The sequence below is a fragment of the Gopherus flavomarginatus genome, chromosome 6 (genome assembly GCF_025201925.1).
Source record: "Gopherus flavomarginatus isolate rGopFla2 chromosome 6, rGopFla2.mat.asm, whole genome shotgun sequence".
Lineage (NCBI taxonomy): Eukaryota > Metazoa > Chordata > Testudines > Testudinidae > Gopherus > Gopherus flavomarginatus.
In genome coordinates, this window is record NC_066622.1 from 128756444 (window position 1) to 128772294 (window position 15851).

The 15851-nt window shown below is 40.9% G+C and overlaps 1 protein-coding gene across 1 annotated transcript in view; it reads right to left on the minus strand.

Annotated features, from left to right (window-relative positions):
• Nucleotides 1–14490, minus strand: part of HABP2 (hyaluronan binding protein 2) — a 43263-nt gene extending 28773 nt beyond the window's left edge. The window contains exons 1-2 of the mRNA XM_050960697.1: nucleotides 14422–14490; nucleotides 560–599 (exon numbers count right to left, since the gene is read on the minus strand). Of these exons, the coding sequence (XP_050816654.1) occupies nucleotides 560–599; nucleotides 14422–14490 (109 nt within the window). The remainder of the gene's footprint in view (nucleotides 1–559; nucleotides 600–14421) is intronic.
• Between the last annotated feature and the right edge of the window lie 1361 nt (nucleotides 14491–15851).

Below are 15851 nucleotides of genomic sequence, written 5' to 3' on the forward strand. Positions count from 1 at the left end.
AGCTCTCAGGCTGTACATCCTAATTTTCTCAAGCAGTGATGCCATTAAACTAAAGTGATGGTTATTATTTGTGAGAACATTATGATGAGTGACTTTTTGTTTTATAAATTAAAATGTTAAGCTTGTATCAAACTTTTTAGGGCAGGACCCTATTAGCATGAATAAAACATAGATTCATGGAAGTTAGAGAGTTTGATCATATAGGCTACAATCTGTTTTACACTTTACACAATCCCAATGAACTGGATGGTACAGTGCATAATCAGGGCACGATTTGACTCTGAGACCTATGCAATTATATGGCCAAATGCTCAGAGAAGCCAAATTATAACCTCAAATACTCACATAAAATGACAATTAAATTTGTGTTCTGAGAACTCTAGCAACAGAAATCACTCTTGCATTCTGTGCAGCTGAAATAATACAGACCCACTTGAGTAGCCCCACTGCAGTAGGTAGGACCTGAATTCAGATAAGTGCTAAGTATCTTGCTGAATCAGGTACACAATCACAATATAATATACTGGGACCATTGTATGAAAGAAATCAGAACACTTACCTGTCTGCAAGTCAACTAGTGAAGAGAAGAGACTGGAAAGCTGCATAGAAGACAAAAAATGGTGGACTGGTAAGTTTTTGATCCAAAACACAATAGGAGTCTAGTTTGAATGTATTTGCAGTTTCAGTTTCCCAAGAATTCTAATGAATGAAGCTGCTGCATTTTCAAAAGCACTCAGGACCCATTAGATCCTATGTTCTCAAAAACACTTTTGAAAACTCACACACTTTATTGAAGTGCCTAAATAGGAATTGAGCTGTGAAAGTCAATTATGGATCTTGAGTAGAGCTTGGAGTGAATACGAGATTTTTTGGTTTGCTGGTAATTCCTTAAAATAATTAAATGTACAAAAAAAAATCACTATACATATACACACAGTTGTTTTGGTCAAACCAAAAATGAAATTTTTGAAATTTTCAACTCATCCAAAACTCAGGAAAAAATTTATTTGGGGTGAAATAAAATATTTCATTTCTATTTTGAGCCTTTTTAACTGGTTAGTTTTTTAAACAAATAATATTAAAGGGAAATTTCAAAACAAATTGTGCTGAATTTTTTAGTTTTGGTTTCAACCAAAACAATTTGCCAAATTCAACACAAATTTGGGAAATGTTTCAGTCAACCCAAATCTGTGTTTTTCAGGCGGAAAAAAGGCTTTTGGCCAAAAAGTTCCACCCACTCTTGTCCTGCATACTTCAGAAACTCTTGTCTGAATTATTCAACCTGCCTGTTCCCCTGTTAAGTGACTGCATTGTTTGTTTAAACAAACATTGCCTCTTAGAATTATAGCTGGTCCTGATGTTTGCCTGGGTATTGATTCAGTAACCTCTGAAGTCAATGCAAAGATGCCTGTTGATCAATGGGGGAAGTTAAAGAAAGTTTGAATCAGCAGGACCTGAAAATCTGAGCTGGGAAGGCTCAAAACAATGATAGGCATTTGCATGGGATTTCCAGAAATTCCTATGTTCAACCTCTCCTGCAGAGTTCTGTCCCTTTCTCATTGGATTCCAGCCAGGCAGCATCTGAACATGCAGCAAGGACAAATAATGGAGGAAGAAAGTTAAGCAAACCTTTGGACGTGTTTAAGTTTTAAGAGAAGGTTTGGCTGAAGAGGGTTTTATTGAATACAAACTGACATGAACATCCCTAGCAATGAAATACTAAATAGGCTTCAACCTGGCACCTCTTCTTGTGCTAAAACACACACAGTTACATTATAGACATGATTTTGTGGATGGGATGCGAGTCTACAGACTACTGAATAGTGCAGAGAAGATAGCTCTCCCTATTTCACAGTACAGGGGTACAAATATGCCCAAAGCAACCTCATTTATGTATTCAAACTAGTATTCACAGATTGATTTGGAGAGTTCCAGTTTTGCTTTTTTGCATTATTTACATGGTTCATTATCTATGCTTGATAGACAATTAACTGGTTAAATAATTCAGAAAACAACATTCTGCGAATACAAACTTGAATATGTAAACTAGTTTGCTGTGGGTGTGTTTGTGTCCCTCTTGTGTGTGAAACAGGGAGAACAGAAGCTCCAGATCCACCCATTCCATTGACTACAACGGGAACCTTAACAGAGCAGAGTTCCCCAGACCTCTCAGCAGAGCCTCCATACAGCTGAAATTAATTGAACCATCCAAGTATCTAACCAAATCATTTGCAACAGGGAAGAAGCACATTCATGCAATTTTTTTCAGATCAGTGACTGGGGTGATGACAATTATAGGGTCATAAATGCAATATACTAGATATATATTAATCAGTGCAGGTATAGGCTTCCCCAAGTCCCTTGCCAGAGCCCAGATACAGAGACAATTGTACAAGCAAAATGCATCTGACCTCACCCTTTGCAAGGTAAGACAATGTTCAAAATTGGGTATTGGGCTACATATTAGAGATGAGTCTAAATCAAAACCCTGAAACGGAACTTAATCCTGGTTGGCTAAATACACTAAACAAAAAGAAACAAGCAAAGAATGGTACAAAGTAAAGCTACATTACAGTCCCCTTCCCTCAAAGGTAAGAATCCTTCCCATCCTTTAGAGCTGTCTCTCTGCACTTAACCCAAATTCCCCACCTTGTTGGTTTCCATCATTCACTGTATTATCTGTCCAGCTGGGACTGCAAATCACTTTTTGCGGGGCGCCTTGTCTGATTCAGCAAAGAATTGAAGCAGATGCCTAACGTTAAGCCTCGATCCTGGACTAAAGCCTCTAGGTGCTGCTGCAATGCTGTACAGACATTACGCCTGGTACTAAGGAATTCATTTCTGGAGAGCCATATGGATTTCTACAGGACTTTTCCATAAATGGGGGTATAGTCCATGTCTAAGGCTTTCTCTACACTAGAAAGGGTTTTGCCAGTATAAATATACCAGTGTAGCTATTCTGGCAAACCCTCCTAGTGGGCATCTAGTTTACTCTGGCAAAGGCGTTATTTTGCCAATATAGCTTATAGCAGTTCCACCAGCTACATAAGCTGCATCTCTATATAACTCCATTTATGTGAGGGCTTTGCCACCAAGGCTATGTGGGTGAGGGTCGTGCTTTTCTCAGCATAGCTAGGTGGGTAAAACGTTTACAGACCAGACCAGACCAGCGCGTTCACCATTACTCTTCCCATCAGGAGCTTGTGTTACGTTTCGCCCTCCCTCAGTGCTACCTCTAATGACCCAGCCACCTTAGCACAACGAAGGAGAGAACGGGCCTGTTGGCTTTGAAATGCTTCCCCAACCCAAACCTTTTGAGTTTCATTCATTACATTTGAGAACTCACCAAACCGTACTGGCTTAAAGGAATTTTCTCTTGCTTAATGGCACAAAGCCACATTTTGCCTGTTTTGCTTTGTGTACAAACTTTCTGTTGCTCTCGTCTTTGGATGGCACAGAAAGTGCAACCCTCCTCAGCCTCTAAGGTCTAACCCTTGCTCTTGTTTTAGCACCTTGAGTAGCTTGCAAAGTCAGCAGGGTAGCCAATTTTCCAAGATTCACAGCAATGCACAGTGAGTATCAAAGGCTAGGGCAGAGCCCTCTCTATGTTTTACAGGCTTGCACCGGGCATTGTTGCTATATTTCACGAGGCCACCAGAGGGGGCATTTGTTCTTCAGTGGAAGTATCATAAAAACAAGTCAGAAGCAGGATTCAAACAAAAGAAGTTGAAAAATAATAGATTCTGGGTTTTCTTTCACCAAGCATGATCATTTCTGCAGCTTGCCACGGATACTTTGTGTTCTCAAGAGAAAAAGAAATTGCTGAATGTGTGAATCCTGTTTGCATCAGGGCATTAGAGAGACAAAAGATGAAGCTAGAAGTCAGAGGCACCTCATTGTACATTTTAATTCTTCAGTCTTATAACAAACAAAAGCCCTACAAAAATATTTAAGATAAAATGTATGTGGTTAATTTGCTGAGCCCGGAGTCACCAGTGCATTGGAAAAATGGCTGAAATGCAAAATGGCCAAACTTAGACTGGACTTTATAGCAATAAGTATAAGAATAAACAATTACCCAGTGCTTCATTTCTCCAAAGCACTGACAAACATTAGCTCATTAATTAGACCTAGAACACAAAAGAAAGACGCTGCCAATGTTTGCTACTTTATATTTTTTCATTTTAGGTGTTTATCATCTGTGTTCTAACTTCATGGACAGCAAAAGGGTTCAGCTAGTTAAAAGTAACAGACTGGACCTTGTAATGCCAGAACTGTGCACCTTGTGCACTGAAGCCCAAACCCTACAGCCCTTTTGCAGCCATTTAAGCCCATGGCAATTTTGCCTGAGAAAAGACTGCAGGATATGGCCTTAGTTGTAAGCAGGACTTGCCAATAAGCATCTGGCTGTTTGTTGCAAGTCCCTTTTCATGAAGCAAATTTACTCACTGATTTGCCAGTGTTCATCCTCACATGCTCAGAAATGGGTGTCCTTCCTTTGGAGAACCATGGGAGCTGAGAAACTAGGCACTAGGACTGGTTGAAAGTGGCTATATTCTCAGGTGATGGCTGGAAAAGAGCCTTTGAACCTGAGTCAGATGCAAGAAACACAATGGTAGAAATAAATAAGGAATTGGAACAAATATCAGGAACAAATAAAATCCTAGCAATATGATAGCTTTGATTTTTGTTCCGATTTACAGAGATGGTAACATTATGCAGAAAAGAGAAAAATATTCTGTTCTGTGTTAGGAAAGAAGCAGAACAATGTAATATTTCACAGTGATAATGAAATTATTTGTATTTCATCAGCAACCGGGGATGATGTTAAACAGCAACTATTGAAGTTAAACATTTTTAAAGTTGTAGGATGAGAACTTGCACCCAAGATTATTAATGGAACTGGAACTGAAGTGTAAGCAGAGTCAGGATAAGCTCTACCCTGACATCTGGTGGAAAGAATTTCAGAGAGTGTATTTGCATAGGCACGCCTACCCTATCCCAGACTGCCGAGCTGTGGGACTGCTTGGTGACAAATGACTCACCCTCAGTTGGGTGGTACTTGCTAGACAAGGGACATGGGTTCCAAAACCCAGTGAATTGAGAGAGGTTGGGGGCAGGTATCTGTGCCTGGTGGTGCAGTCTCCTTGTGGAGCCAGAAGCACCAGTTCCACCCCCTCCTCTTTCCACTGTGGAATGTCAGAGTTGACTTTTTATTCCCTCAAGAATCTAAATACAGGTTACTGAGCTGAACTCACTTTGGGCTAATGGTGCACTAACACTGGGGCTCCCCCACTAAGAGCTGAGATCACTAAGAGTTGAAATCACTAAAGAGCTGAAATTACTGAGCTGAGAGCACTGAGTACTGTACTAACTAGTGGGGGAGCCTGAAGCTATACTGTGGAACAGAGCAGCTGGCGGAGTGGAGCAGTTGTGGGGACGGCTGGAGCGGATCACGGGACAGCTGGTGGCAGCGGAGCGGTTGGCAGAGCAGAGTAGCTGTGGGACGGGTGGAGCAGCCCACAGAGTGAGCGGAGCCGAGCAGTTTGCAGAGAGAACTGGAGCAGCTCATGGAGCAGAGCAGCTGGTGGAGCGGAGCAGTTTCTGAGGACGGCTGGAGGAGCAGCGTGGAGCGGCTGGTAAAGCGGAGCAGTTCGTGGAGAAGGCGGAAGCAGAACCCACGGAGAGGCAGGGCAGTTGGCCCCGGACCACATAAGGTGCCCCTTTCTACCCAGGCTGGGGGGGAGGGAGCTCTACAGATAAACTCTCGAACTCTGGGGTGGCATTGACCAGAGACTTTTGGGTTGTTGGACTTTGGGGTGATTGGACTTAAAACCCTAAGGGGAAAAAGGACAGTGCCAAACATACTTGTTGGTGGGTTTTTGTTTATGGTTTGTGTTATAACCCTGTTTGTGGTGTTTCTCCAATGGGATGCCGCATTGATTCCTTCCTTTATTAAAAAGATTTTGCTACACTCAGACTCCGTGCTTGCGAGAGGGGAAGTAATGCCTCCTAGAGGCGCCCAGGGGGGTGTGGTATGTGAGTGTCCCAGGTCACTGGGTGGGGGCTCGAGCCGGTTATGCATTGTGTTACTGAAACGGAACCCCTGGATACTGAACCCGGCCCTTGTTGCTGCCAACTCAGAGGGGCAGAAGGGTTACAGAAGCAATAATGTTGATTTTTAAGAAACACTAGCAGAGGTCCAGAGGACTGGAAAATGCCAATGTTGTACAAATATTTAAAAAGAGTAAATAGGATGACCTGGGAAACAAGAGGCATCAATCTCAGGCAAAATCATGGAAAGGTTGATATGGGCTGCAATCAGTAAAGAATTTAAAATGGTCGTGTAATTAAAGCCAATCAACATGGTTTTTTTGGAAAACAGATCTTGTCAAACAAACATGATGCTGTTTTTTAATGAGATCACAAGTTTAGTTGATAAAGGTAACTGCATTGATGTAATATACTTAGACTACTGTAAGGCATTTGACTTTGTTCTGCATGACATTCTGATAAAAAATTAGATCTATATAAAATGAATGCAGTCCATAGTAAGTAGATTAAAAACTAGATCAATAATAAATCTCGAACAGCAATTGTAAACAGAGAATTGTGATCTAGTGGGAGTGTTTCTATAAGGGTCTCACAGGAATCTGTTCTCAGACCAATGCTGTTCATTATCTTAATTGCTGTGGAAGAAAATATAAAATCATTGCTAGTAAAATTTTCAGGTAACATAAAAATTGGTGGAATGGTAAATAATGAAGAGGATAGGTCAGTTAGACAGACCAACCCAGATTGCTTGGTAAGAAGTTGGGCTCGTTTGAACAGCATGCTTTTAACACAGCCAAATGCAAGGTCAGACATCTACAAATAAAAGAATGTAGGTCCTACTCTGAAAAGGAGTTAGCAATCATGGCAGATAACCAGCTGAACATGAGCTTCCAGTGCAAAGCTGTAGCTAAGAAGGTGAACATGGTCCTTGAATGTATAAGCAGGGGAATGTCAAGTAGTGTTAGGGAGGTACTATTACCTTTGCATACGGTATTAGTGAGACCATACTGGAAGATTGTGTCCAGTTTGGTGTCAACATTTCTGAAATGATGTTGACACATTTGAAAGGGTTCAGAATACAGCTACAAGAATGAGTTGAGGTCTAGAAAAATACCTTATATTGAGAGACTTAAGAAGCTCAGTCTGATTAGGTGATCTAAGAGAAGTTTAAGAAGTGAGTTGATCATGGTCTACAAGTACCTACATTGGGAAGAGATTTATGATAGTAGACTACTCTTTTATTTAGCAGAAAAAGGCATAATAAGATCCAATGGTTGGATCTGAAACAAGACAAATTCGGACCAGAAAGAAGGTGCAAATTTTGAAGACTGAGGGCAATTGGAACACCTTACCTGGGGATGTGGCTGGATTACTATCACTTGCAGTCTTTAAATCAAAAGCGGATATCTTAATAAAAGATATGTTATAGCTCAAACAGACTTTATTAGCTTGATGAAGAAATTTCTGGTAGAGGTTCTATGGCCTACATTATGGAGGAGGTCAGCCTAGATTATCATACTGGCCTCCTCTGGCCTTAAAATATATGAACAAAATCAAAACATGAATTGAGCTAGTTAACTCATTGGAGTAAGTTGTGACATTTTCCTGTACCTTGCAGTGAACCAGTCTCAACCACAGTAAGATAAATACTGACTTTTTAGTTTGTCTACCTGTATACAGTATAGCTGCAGACTGCTTTTTAAAACTCTTATGGTTCTTTTTTTGAGAAAAATGTCTACTTGACCATGATAATGGGTAAAATTTACAAAAAAACATTTAGGAGCCAAGTCTTGTGAATGGAAGTCAGTGGGTTAAGTCTCTTTTGGACATAGGACTTGTAACCCTAAGTCACTTGAGTGCTTTTGAGACTATATTTCAGCCTCTCATCTCTAAAGCTCCCTGTGAGAATTGTGCCTATTTCTGCATGGCATGTCACATAGAGTCAGAATTTTCTCCTTGAACCCTTGCCATAAAAATGAAAATAAATAAAATAAATCCACAGAAATACCTGGGTAACTCTCATAAAGAGACAGGCTGGGGAAAGAGCGAAACGTAGCAGGGCAGGGAACTCTCAAATAGCTGCCCTTTGCTATGCAGAACATCACAAAAGATCTTTGAAAGAAAGAGGCAGAAGATGGGAACGACCAGTGCAGCTGCTGGAAATGATCATGTAGGATATAGCCAGCTGGCTGCACTGCTTAATGCTTCAGAGGAAGCGGAATATCCCCTAAACTTCCCTGCTTACAGGCCCTGCAAAGGAAAATTCCTTCCTAACCATAAACCTGGAGATTGCACATTGCCGTTCCCATTACAATCACATAGATACAGAATTGAGACAGGTTGTAAAACACAGGAGACCACTTGAGCAATTTCTGTCCATCACTGACAGTAGGTCAGAAAGAGCTATAACCATAGCCACAACTGCCTGTCCATTGTGAATCTCTTGTCCACTCTGACAGCTTTCGAAGAGATCTTTTGTCTGGGCTTTTGACAGACCAGAAAGGAATCAGATGTTCTGACAGTCTAACAAGCATCTAAATTCTTGGGTACCACCATGTTGAATGGCAGCATTCCAGGAACTTTTCTGGAAAAGTCCCAAGCTCCCAGCGGCATTGCATCAATGTTATAAGTGGATTATAATGGAAGCAGGGTGTGTTCTCACATGGAGCACACAGAGAACATGCACACATTATCCTTAGAGTGGGAAATGGTCTACTTAAAAAGACTTCATCATGGTTAGTGGGTTCTAGGTTCCTCTTTCCCAATACGGCAACCCCTGCCTTTTCCAAGTTAGGAATACACATACTGTCTGCCCCTTGATCCCATTACAAGCCCTAGAGTCTTGAGGAGAAAGGACAACCAAACATATTCTAATCAGATATTTATGCTACAATCTTTTTTTATTTGCTTTAGGAGAGCGGATGACAAGAGCCGAATGTGTCTGGTTTCAGAATATCAGAAACTGAATTTATTTAATGTCTCTGTTTTTGGAACTGTTAAGTTGAAACCCTTTCCCGTTTTAGCATCTGATACAGGAACCCCTTGGGGCCCAGAAGGGAGCCGAAAGCATGGCTATTGGAGATGCTGTTGTAACCACCTCTGCTGCCTACCCAAGGGCTCCTGGCTACTGTATTTCAAGACAATCTTTGCACCACAAGTTAATCTTGCACCAGAAGAAGCTTCCTGGGGAAGAGTGGGTGTTTTCAAACTGGCTAAGTTGTTGAGCGTGTGCATTTGTGCTTACACGGGAAACAGGCTCTGTTTCAGGAATCAGGAGCAAAAGAGGGGGCTGCAAAATCTGTTTCAATGGGGCTGCAAAAGCAGATTCTATCACCCTGACAGAAGTGCTGAGTATCATCAAACACTCAGCAGTCAGTGCTGAGAATGCAGGTTATGCTGTTAGACTTAAAGCTTATGCAAAGCCTTTAAGTCCCTTTAGTTATAAGGGATATCAACCCTCCCGCTTCAGGGCATAAGCTGATTGCCTTCAGGGGTCAGAAAGGAATATTTCCCTCTATGTTATAGCACTGCACAATTAGCTAGGGGCATTGTGAAGGCTTTTTGCTTTCCTGCAGCATCAGGCAAACGTAGGCCAGTGTTGCAGTGGCAGGATATTGGCCTTGGTGGACCAATGATCAATGCTGCTTTGACTACACATAGTCGTCTGTTCAGGGAATTGTTTTATGATGCAATAGAGCATGCTGCCTATATGTGCATACCACAGAACTATGGGGCGAATATGCATAGACCAGCATCAATGATTTATTTAATCAATGCATTCTGTTGACAAACTCAGCAGCCAGAATCATGAGCTGTTCCTGTCTACACTTCCATAGGCTTGACGCTGTGCCAATCAATGCACTGGGGGTCGATTTAGTGGGTCTAGTGAAGACCCACTAAATCGACAGCAGAGCGCTCTCCAGTCGACCCCGGTACTCCACCGGGAATGAATGGAGTAAAATAAGTTGACAGGAGAGTGTCTCCCGTCAAACCAGCGCAGCGTAGACATCGCAGTAAGACGACCTAAGCTACATCAACTTCAACTACATTATTCACGTAACTGTAGTCTCGTAACTTAGGTCAACTTACTGCGGTAGTGTAGATATAGCCTGACTTTGGGACTACGAGCACTAAGTGATGAGGATCTAACACTCGAGCTGAAGAAATAGCTCCTTTAGCTGGTAGCTACAGGAGATTCATATCCCCTGTGGCCCAGCCATTCCAGTGGGATGCATGACACACTCTGAACAGTGGGTTTCGCCAAGCATTTAAAAAATCTTAATCTCTTTTAATAATTCATGCTTCACAAGCAAATATACTGTAGGTTAAGACAGTGGGCATGCTGGTGGGTTCAAAACATTCTCCATTATAACCCTGCCTTTTTTAGTTTTCTGACATTCTGAAATGTCCACATCAATGGGCAGAGGTAAGGACTCGATTCTGCATCCATTACTCATGTGAATCAGCCTTACTTCTGTGAGTAGTGCTGTTGAAGTCAGTGGGACTATTCCTATGAGGAAAAGTTTGAACATTTAGGCTTCAGTTCAGCAAAGCGCTTAGGCACTTGCTTAACGTTAAGCACATACTTAAGTCCCATCAACACCTACCATGTGCGCAAATGCTTTGCTAAATCAGGGCCTTAATTTCCTATCTGAACTTTTCTAAATTCACCCATCATCATGAAATCGAGGCACAAACATAGCTCTCATATTTACTGACTTCTGAAGCCCCGACTCAGCAAAGTATTGAAACCCACGCTGAAATCGGCAAAGCATGTAAAACACAAGCTTCAGTACTTGGCTGAGAAAGGATACTTTGCTGAAGCAATGTCTTAACTCTAAAGGTGCTTAGCTCTACAACTTCAGTGTTTCAATAACACAGTCTTTTGTTTTAATTTTGCAAAAGTAAGAAATCCTTAACGATATCAGACCTTAGTCTGAGAATGTCTCTGCTACTAAATATTTGGTAAGAAGTTGAGTGAGACAGTCATTAAAAAACAAAAAAGCAAAGCCCAGGTTCTCAGAATAGTGATGTGATAACTAGTGAATTCCTACTGAAATTCTAAGCAAAATAAATTGAATAAAAACCGTAAAGGATCTCTAGTCACTGAAGCAAAACTTGCATATAGTTCAATTATGCTGTTTAAATACGGCCAAATTCTGCTCTCAGTTTCACCAATGTTGTAATTCCACAACCCTTGATGGATTTACTCCAGATTTTCACATTTGTAGCTGGTTTCTTTTCCGATCATATTGCATTGCACTGACAGGAGAATTTCACCTTAGACCCTGATCCTGAAATCCTGGTGCTTTTCTGTTCAGTTCTGACTAGACGGAACTAATGCATGAAATGTTGTTTGGCTTCTGCGATATTATAACAATAACCCTTTAGTAATTATACTGCTACATATAAAAACTCCTATAACCCAAGTCCAATAAAACATAAAATGAAGAGGATGATGATGGCAAGGAAGGAAACATTAATTTAATTTTTCCACTGAGTTTGGCAGAGTGTAAAGTCTATTTTTTTTTTTGACAGACTGCTTTCAGTGCAACTTCTTTGGAGCAAATCATTAAGCCCAAAACGCTGGATCAAGTGTGTGGTATCTGTTGTCGTCTGTGGATGGATAGCCCTAACAATATACTATTTAAATAAAACTCTGTTGTGTAGTGAAAATCACTGATCATGCATTCACCAGCCAGTTCAAAAAGATCCATAAGTAATTAAAAAGCCCTCTCTCTCTTTCTTCTAAAGGTCTGAATTTAAGCACATCAACATCTAGAATTTCAGTGTGAATTTCAGCAAACAGGAAATCTCAATAACTGGAATCTTCATTAAAGAATAAGTAAAAAATACCAATAACCCCTTTTGTAAGAAAATCTGTGTGCTGAAATGTTTGGAGGAACGGGAATGTTTTTGAAAGTGATTTTTAACTTCTCTTGGGTTACAAGCCACTCTTTTATTTTTCTTTAGTGATGAGATGAACAGATCTGGAAAAGTATCTCTCTCTAGCTCTCATAAGACTAGGGTTTGGAGTTCTCTAGTTGTGTTGAATGTTTTGCTGTTAACCTTTTCCCCCTACAGTCAGAGATGTGAATATTTTGGGGGGGTCTGTTGATGCGGCGGAGCTGCTGTTTGGCATCTCTGGTTATCTGGCAGACAGATCACACGCTTAGCACCACTTTCTCATGCCTTACTCAGAGAATAGCACCTTACTCTGTGAGTAGCCCTACTAAATGAACACAAGCACTTATCTGGCTAAGCGAATTTCATCCTCTTTGAATAAGTCTGCAAAATTAACAAACCAGAGCACACGACTGACCCTTTTAGGTGAGCATCTAATCCTTTCTGCCTCAATGGTCATTTGAAAAAACACATGGACCTAACTGCAATACTGTACTACAGAGAGATGAATTCCTTCAGGGGCCCTATTTCACTCCATTAAACATGAAGACTGAGACCCCTTATTTTTATCACAGCAACTGCAATTCTGGTTCAGATTCTGACTCTTTAAGGGCCTAATACTCTCTCACTGTTGTTAGGGGGAATATTGCCATTGACTTTAATAGCAGTAAGCAAAAGTTCCAACTTCTTATATGGTTAAAAAAAACTTGTTAAAAATCTTTGCTTCAATAAATCCAGTGGCAGGTTGTTCCACAGGTTAACAAGATGTAATGTATTGCCTTTTACTGGCTATAAACATATTGTTTCCCTTTCTTGCCTTGTGGGACTGTGGAAAAAGAAACACTCTACTGGCTTTGTCGGTACTTGTCTCCTCACACAAATTGGCCAAATAGTACCTTTTAATTTAACCTCTTTTGGAAGCCATCTCCACTTAGCAAAGACTGGGATGTGTTAGTATTTGTATGGAAACATTAGCAGAGCTGTAAGCTTCACTCTGTCCAGAGCCACTGTACTAACTTCACACTTAATAACACTCCAACGTTCACCAGAATTAGGCTAAACAAACTCCAAAATTTTGTTTCACACGCATGCACCCCATCCAGGCAAGCCTTCTCTTTAACGTTTAATATCTCCTCCAACAATTTTAGAAAACTCATTTGAACCATGAAGCTTTCTAGCTCTAAGAGCCACATGCCACATTCTGCATGTGTTTTGGTTTTGAGACGCTCAGGTCTTCTGAGCAAGGTACAATTAAATGTCTGGCACTGTTCACATATTGCACAGCTCCACGTATACCTTGACACTATATGGATAATAAATTAGATAACATTTTTACCTCAAGGTCCCAGAGACACAGACAAGGTTTTCATCTTGAGGCCAAAAGACCAAAAACATCAAGACACTTGATCACGGCCTTGGATAGGCTAAGAGACTACTCACACTTGATCTGAGTTCCAATACAGCAGGTGTCAAAACTAGATCATTTGGGTCCAGTTGTCAAGGATAATTGGGAATTAGATTTAGTTTAAAAAAGCTGACTCTGAAAGTGTGTTGACTGGGAGACTTATTAATACATATGTTTTCTCCTAGCTATAGTGAAATCAGTTCTATGTATTAGGGACAGAAGAACATTCTTCAAGAGCTAGTGCACCCCCTTCTACGCATCTATGTTAATACCATCATTTATTATTTTCATAGCAGTAGTGCCTAGCAGCCTCAGTCATGGACCTCTTGGTGCTAGGTGCTGTGCAAACAGAGAACAAAGACAGTCCCTACGTCAAAGATTTGACAATTTAAGTATAAGACAACAGTCAACAGATGGATCCAGACAGGCAGGGGAGTACAAGGAAACAATGAGAAAAATATTAGTCAGTATAATAGGTAGTGGTTTCGGCACACCAGCTGCCTGACCATTGTCAAATAAATACTGTGTGGTTTACAGATGTAAGTGCAGATCCTTAATAGAGCTCTACTGATTTATACTAACGGAGGATTTGGCCCACAGTACTTATTTTTTCACTAGGCTCTGTGTTCCCCATCTGCATTTTTATACTCTCCCTCAGCTTGTTTTACTGTGCTCTTATCTTTCAACCTATTTTCACATTGGATTTTCCTTCTCTGTCTCATTTGGGGGTCCTCTCCCCCAATAGGCTCTCTGAGGTGGAATGCCTAGTCTATAATGCTCAGGTTTCCACCTTTTAGGCTCACAACATTCCAGTGGATCTGAATCTAGGCTAAATCAGTACTTCCAGTCTCTGAGACAGTACTTAATCAGTGCCAGGGCTACACACTGGCACCTCTGGGTTTGCTGCATCAGTTATGAATGTAAAAAATTGCCTCAGCCCCGGCACCTCTTTCATTACAAATTAAGCACTGCTCAGAGTTAGGGCTTAGTTTGTAATTGCTGGGTAAAGGTTCTGCAAAGAACTGCACAAGCAGTAACTATCTTGAAAGGATACTTACACAGAAAGGTGCATTCCCCAGCAACAGGATCAGAGGAAGAACCCAAAAGGACACAGAGCCATTAACCATCCTCACAAACTCAATTTTCCTACAAATAATCTTGCATTTGCTGACTGTTTTTTTCTGTAAAGTCAAACTGCAATGGCTAGAGAGCAAGTTCATGCAATGCAAATGATTAACTACCCCTCAAATATTGTTTAATGTTAAATGTTTGGCTAACAGACTATCCTGATCAAATATGTGCTACCGGCGAATCCATTCCAGTACATTCTTGTCTTGATCGTTGGGGAACATGTCAAAATGACAAAGTTTAACAACCTAGTGCATAATAAATAGAAGTAGTATGTATGTATTATTATCAACATTATTGTCAACTCTAGACATTCAAAGATATGAATCAGAGACAATCCCACAGCAAAAAAGCCATGAGATTTGGCTTAAAAATCATGAGATTTAAAAAAATAATAATAAATGTTGGGTTCTTTTTTATTGGCTTCTGGGTTTTGACTCTTTAGGGACTATGTTTTCAAGCTTTCCCCCACAAGCAGGAGAGCTAGGAATTTACTTCTTTTTAAAATGAAAGCAGAGAATCTCATGTAATAACATGACTCCAGGTGCAGGAGCTTTAAGAAAAATACCAAATGCTATGAGATTCATAAAAACAGCAGAAAAGTTGGCAACTGTTGGCAACTCCTAGAAGACCCTACCAAGATTAGGGGTTCCAGTGTGCAAGGCATTGTAAAGACACATAAGACCCTAGCCCCAAATGCTTGGAGTCTAAGGGTATAACTATACTACCCGCCGGATAGCAGGCAGCGACTGATCCAGTGGGGGTTGGTTTATCATGTCTAGTCTAGATGTGATAAATCAACCCCCGAGTGCTCTCCTGTTGACTCCTGTACTCCACCGCCACGAGGGGCGCAGGCAGAGTCGATGGGGGAGTGGCAGCAGTCGACTCACCGCAGTGAAGACACCATGATGAGTAGATATAAATACATCGACTTCAGCTACATTATTCACGTAGCTGAAGTTGTGTAACTTAGATCGATCCCCTTCCTCCCTCCTCCAGTGTAGACCAGGCCTAAGTAAAAAGACAGAAAAGAGTGGGGGAAGGGAAGTATCATTGTATAGAGAGATTAAGGGACCTGCTCAAGTCATTCAGGGAGTCCTATTAATACATTTCATGTATGTTCGTGAAGGACTCAGATATTGTAGTAATGAGTGCCATAGAAGCCCACGATGAAATGAATAATTCCGTCTTCAGAGCAGGATGTGAGTAATGGGCAGTAAATAAAACACGAGACCATGAGGAGTAAAGAAAATATTGAAAAACTGCTCATTAAATGAGCATAGTCCATCCTGTGCACTGAATGAGGCAGCCATCCCGTGGGAAAAAATAAGTATGTGATCATGTAATTAAAGACTATATC